Source organism: Pinus tabuliformis, chromosome 4_1 (genome assembly GCF_031772625.1).
Source record: "Pinus tabuliformis cultivar Carrire ecotype Pingquan chromosome 4_1, CPIR1, whole genome shotgun sequence".
NCBI classification, from domain to species: Eukaryota; Viridiplantae; Streptophyta; class Pinopsida; order Pinales; family Pinaceae; genus Pinus; species Pinus tabuliformis.
The window spans coordinates 154,090,817-154,096,710 of NC_142303.1; the positions used below are offsets into that span (position 1 = coordinate 154,090,817).

At 41.1% G+C, this 5,894-nt stretch overlaps 2 protein-coding genes across 2 annotated transcripts; both read right to left on the bottom strand.

The window, feature by feature from the left end:
• Positions 1 to 388: 388 nt before the first annotated feature.
• On the bottom strand, positions 389 to 1,141 carry LOC149174663 (uncharacterized). Its single transcript, XM_089420920.1, has one exon. The coding sequence runs from the start codon at positions 1,139 to 1,141 to the stop codon at positions 389 to 391; it is 753 nt and encodes a 250-aa protein (XP_089277046.1).
• Positions 1,142 to 3,556: 2,415 nt separating this feature from the next.
• LOC149174664 (uncharacterized) lies at positions 3,557 to 4,321 on the bottom strand. The gene has a single exon (XM_089420921.1). The coding sequence runs from the start codon at positions 4,319 to 4,321 to the stop codon at positions 3,557 to 3,559; it is 765 nt and encodes a 254-aa protein (XP_089277047.1).
• Between the last annotated feature and the right edge of the window lie 1,573 nt (positions 4,322 to 5,894).

Below are 5,894 nucleotides of genomic sequence, written 5' to 3' on the forward strand. Positions count from 1 at the left end.
CTCCTCTTCCATTCCTTTCCATCTCTGCTCCCATACTCTCGGGTATTGTCCTTTTGCTGCCCACCTCCATCATCCTACTGAACTCCAATATTATCCTATCCCACTCTACCTCAGCCGTGTACTGTTCCTCTTGTGGCTGTCCTTTTCCCTCCCCGCTCCCATCATGTCTGGGCAAATTCTCTAGATGCTCGCTCTGGACCCTGTCTTGTTCTATCATTTGTAACAATTGCTCCATATCCTCTTGTTGGTGGAGCTCTTCCGCGCCTGCATCCAGTTGTTGCTCCCCTTTCCGACATCCCCAATTCGCAAGGTAATTTGCGGGAGCATTTCCTTTACATCTTACATGGGATGGTATGATATAGGCTATCTTCCTCAGTTGGTGGCTTATTTATGTTACTATCCATGTCATCCGCCAACTTTTACTTAGCTTCTCTGCTGGTACTCCTTGTTGTAGTTGTTTGAGTGTTTCTATCACGAGCATCGAATCTCCTTCTATCTGGAGTTTTTGATACCCTTCTCTGATAGCTATTTCTATCCCCCTGTTCAACGCATGGAATTCGGCCTCATTATTTGATGTCATTCCGCAGTCCATCACATAAACCCAGCAAGTTCTACCTCCATCATCTCTGAATATCCCTCCTATGCCCACCTCCCCTGGATTTCCTTTTGCTGCACCATCAAAGTTTAGTTTTGTGAATCCCTGTGGCGGGTTCCTGTAGTGGTCTTCTTCCCCAGCTTTACCTGCTTTATGTTCTCTTCCAACCATGCCTGTGGTGCTTATTTTAATTTGCAAGCGATTCAGAATACGTGTCTCCATTGGGTCTGTCTTCCAGTCTTCATCATTCCATTTTTCAAGGATGATGGTTTCTCTTATGTTCTGTATAGTTTGGTTCCATATTTCCTTCTTATCTTTTTCGTCTTCCTTGAATATCAGCCAGTTTCTTGCCTTCCATATGTTCCACAGGAAGAACCCTATGGATAGATTCCAAGCTCGGTTCAAGATTATATTACGGTATGGTTTACTCCATTTCTCTACAGTTGTAGTTATGCTACTTGTATCTCTGTCGCTAATCTCAAAGAGTTGTTGGTGGTTTTGCCACAAGGTATTGCTGACACTACAGGAGTTTGTCAAGTGCTCCATTGTTTCTTCTTGTTCCTGGCAAAGGACACAGCACGATGGTCTGTGCGTCCCCTTCCTTCTCAACTGGTCCCAGGTTAAGGCTCGCCCATGGGACAGTATCCAGGTAAATAATGCAACCTTAGGCCAGGTTTTCAATTTCCAGATTCTATCCCATTTTTTGATGTCTGGGTTGTTGGTGCTACCGACCTTTATGTAATATCCTTCTGTTGTTGTAAACATTCCTTTGATGCATTTTCCCCATCTTATAATGTCTGTTCCTTCTTTGACTGCAATTTTCCTTGTCTCCATCTCCTTTTTGTAATTTACCCATTGTTCTGTTTCTAGTGCTTCTTACCAATCGTTTTTCATTTTCCATTTTCTCCAGTAGCCATCCCTTTCAGGCAGCCAGTAGTTCTGGGCTGCATCTTCCTCCATTTGGGTGGTAAACTATTGAATATCTTGGAGTTGAGGTTGCTGGTTGAGGGTTTCTCTCTGTTGCCATGCCTCCTTCCAGAAGTTTGCTTTGTCACCCTCCCTAATTTCCCAGAAGCTATGTTCTCTTATCAGGTCCTTATTGGACCTTGCTAGGTTCCAAATTGCTGAGCCTTTCTTCTCTGATTGGCTTCGTAATTTTCCTTCAGGGGACCTTGCCATCTCATATTTCTTTTCCCATAAGGTTTTCCATAGATCTTCTCCTCCTTGAATCCACCTCCACCATAGTTTTGCTCCCATTACTTGGTTTAATATATATGGATCACGCAGCCCTAATCCTCCTTTTGTTAAAGATTTTCTCAGCCATTTCCATGAGAGCAACGCCCACTTTTTAGTTTTGTTTGTCCCTTGCCATAGAATTTTTTTGAAAATTTCCACCATTTTTTGGCATATAGTTTTTGGGATAGCTTGACTGGCCATTTGGTATATTGGCATGGATTGGAGGACCGACTTGAGGAGAATGAGGCGACTCAGTATGTTTAGCGTTCTGAATGTCTAGTTGTCCATTCTTTTTTGAATTCTCCCTATCAGGCCTCCCCAGTTTGTTGTTCTATTTTGCTTGTCGCTCATCTGTACACCCAGATATTTGGTAGGAAACTTCCCTATTCGGAACCCCATTGTTCTGGCTAGGAATGATTGTGAAATCATTGGGGTATTGAAAAAGAATATTTCTATTTTATCTTTATTTATCTCTATACCTGATGCTTTTGTAAAATCCTCAAGGATTTCCAATAATTTCTTCGCTTCCTTAAGGTTGGCTTGGCCATACATCATTACATCATCTACGAATTGTTGATGTGTAATGGCTAGTTCTTCTCCCCACAATCTAAGTCCTTTTAGCTTTCCGTTGTTTACTCTTGCTTTTATTAATCTACCCAGACCATCAACTGCTATTATGAACAGGAAAGGTGAAAGAGGGTCCCCCTGTCTAAGTCCTCGGGATGGTTTAAAGGTTTTTGTGGGGGTTCCATTTAGCATTATGGACATACTTGGAGTGGTAATCATGGACATTATCCATTCTATCCATCTCTCATCGAACCCATACACTTTTAGGATTCTCTGAAGGTATTCCCAGCTTAGCTTGTCATAAGCTTTAGCTAAGTCAAGTTTGATCATCATACCTTTGTGTCACGAATTCTTCAATGAATGAATCACCTCTTGTGCAACTATGATTCCATCCACTATCTGTCTTCCTTTCACAAACCCTGTTTGTTCCTCAAAAATCAATTCTAGAAGGATAGATTTTAATCTGTTCACCATTATGGTGGCTAGGATTTTGTAAATGACATTGCATAAAGCTATTGGTCTAAAACCTTGAGGTTCATCTACCTTTTCTAGCTTCGGAATCAATGCTAGGAAGGTTGTGTTCCATGCTGGGTGCATTCTTTTCATGCACCTTGATTCTTCCACAGCATTTACTATGTCTTGCTTCATAAAACTCCAGGTTGCTTGGAAGAATTCTATTGTATATCCATCCGGTCCTGGGGCTTTGTTCTTAGCCATTGTCTTCACTGTCTCCTCTACCTCTTTTTCAGTGATTACTCTTAGGAGTGCCATGTTTTGCTCTCGATTCACCCTTCTGGGGATATATTGACTTATTTTTACTATCTCCTCTTCTCTATTGCTTTTCATTTTAATCAATATGCCTTTGAAGTGTTGTATCAGTAGTCTCTCCATTTCCTCTTTCTGGGTTAACCTGTTGCCTTGGTTATCTCTTAGAGAAAATATTCTATTCTGCTGCCTGTGCTGTTGCATGGCTCTGTGGAAGAATTTTGTGTTTCTTTCCCCCTCTTTCAGCCATTGTACTCTTGACTTTTGTCTCCACAAAATTTCCTCCTATTTTCTTCTTTCCTCCAGCCTGTTTAAAACCCCTCCTTCTTCCTGAGCTAGTTCCTCTGTTCTCCCTTCTTCTATTATTTTCTATTGTATCATTTTCATATTTGTCTACAGCTTTTCTTGGTCTTTTTGGATATTGCCAAATTCTTCTTTATTCCATTTCTTTATTTTGCCTTTTAGCTCCTTTAGTCTTAATTGGAGTGTGTGCATCTTATTCCTTCCTTTTATTTCCGCCTCACTGTTCTGCCACCATTGCTCCATTTTTTCTATGAAGGTTGGTTCTCGCAACCAAAAAGCTTCAAACCTGAAAGGTCTGTGCTGATTTTGATTGTTCATGGCTATTTCTAGTTTTATGGGCCAGTGGTCTGACCCTTGGCATGGAAGGATTGTCGCTTCATAGAATATGTCTTTCCCAATAAAGTGTTCTGTTGCTAGAAACCTGTCCAGCCTGGAAGCTATCTGCCTGCTTCCTCCTCTTCGGTTATTCCAAGTGTATTTTCCATTAATGGTGTGTATATCAATCATTTTTAGAGCTGATTGTGTTTCTCTGAATCTTTCCATGTCTGGTTCCTCCCTTTGCAGTCCCCCCTTCTTTTCCTCTTTTGATGTGATCATATTAAAGTCACCTGCTATCAGCCATAATTTTTCTGTGTGCATGTTTTCTAGCTGTTGCATTTGGGTGAGGAAGTTCCCTCTTTCCACTGCTATATGGGGTCCATAAACCGCCGAAACTAAGAACCAGTCTCTGTGGCCTATCAATCTGAATCTCCCTGAAAGGATCCTTTTCATTCCTATCCAGTAATCTACAGTGACTTCTGCTGAGTTCCACAGGATTGCAATTCCCCCCGCACTACCTTTAGCATCAATTGTCATACATTCGTATGTAGGTTTTATTTTTTTTAGAATCTCCTCCATTTTCCCCCCTGTTATTTTTGTTTCTTGTAGCAGCATAATTTGGGGTTTTTCTCTTTTAATCCTTTCTGCTAGGTATCTCTGTTTACCTTTGCTATTGAGACCCCGAATGTTCCAGGATGTAATAATCATTGGGAGGGTGGGGTTGTTTGGTGGAAGACCGCTGAGAGTGGTACAACTCTTCCCGTATTAACTAACATTTCTCCCATGACTTGTATTGACTCCTGGAGATTCTTTCTGCCTCTTTTTTTCCCTCCTTTCACTTTACTTTGTTGTTCTTGGTTATTTTCAGGTTGTATACCTAGTTGCTCATTCATTCCTGTGTTTCCTTGATCTTGTTTTTCTTGATATTTTTGGAATGTTTCCTTGTATAATTTTTTATCCTCTTCTGGGATAAACCTTTCGTCCAAGTGTCTCCATTTGTCTAGAAGTTTCCTCATAATTTCTTCTTCTGTCGTTGGATCTTCCCCTTTGTTGGTATCTATTTCCATTACTTCATTTTCCGAATTATTCTCCTTTTCATGTACTACCTTTCCCCCTTTTTCTCTTTGGGTTTTTTGTTTAGTGCTATTTGTGTCTTGACTTGGTTTGCCTTCCTGTTCTTTTTCCTCCTGATAATCCATAACTCGGATCTTTGGATCTTCTTCTTCTACCTGTAGGATTTCAAACCTATTTGCCTTATTTGTTTTGGCTGGTTGTTCTTTTCTTCCGTCCTTAGGGGTTTCCTTTGCGGATTTTTTCCTGTTTTTTATCTCTTGATACCCATCATTATCTTCTTGACCTTTCCTTTGTTGCTTGCTCTTCCATTCTTCCTCTTCTACATTAAGGGGGCATTCCTTGTAGAGGTGTCCATATTCATGGCATTTTCTGCATCTGAACAGAATGTGTTCATAGTCAAGTGCCTGCTGCCACACCTCCTCGTGGTATTCTAGCTCTACTGCCCCTGGGATAGGGTTTGCTATGTTCATATAGATGCAGATTCTTGCATAAGAGGTATATCTTCCTTTCTTTGTTGATTCAGCTATTTTGACAAAGCTACCTATGGTATTTCCTATTCCTTCTAGAATCTCTGGGTCCCAAAAATCCATTGGTAGTCCAAACAGTCTTACCCACACTGGGGCTACTAGGAATTTTTTTGTGTCAGGGTTATAACATTCCTCCCAGTACCTCATGAATAAACCTGCATTATTATGAAAATATGGGCCATTTTCAAACACTCTTTCTTTATCTTGCAGGTTTGAGAAGATTACCGTAAAGAAGCCTCGTGCGCCTAGCTTCAACTCTATGTGGCCTCGGGGTTGCCATTTCTGTTGTATCCATCTTGTAAGGTCTTTTTCTGATGGCCAGACACCAATGAACTTGCATATTAGTGCGTGGTCCTTCATATAACTTCTGTAATGCTCGAGTTTGTTCATGGGAATAACAAATCTCGGTTTTTCTATTGCACATGGTAAGCATTTCCCTTTGCTTCCTGCCTACCATCTTGCTCCGAGGACTGGTCCTAGTGTCCTTATCTCCTCCTCCAGTTTGTTGT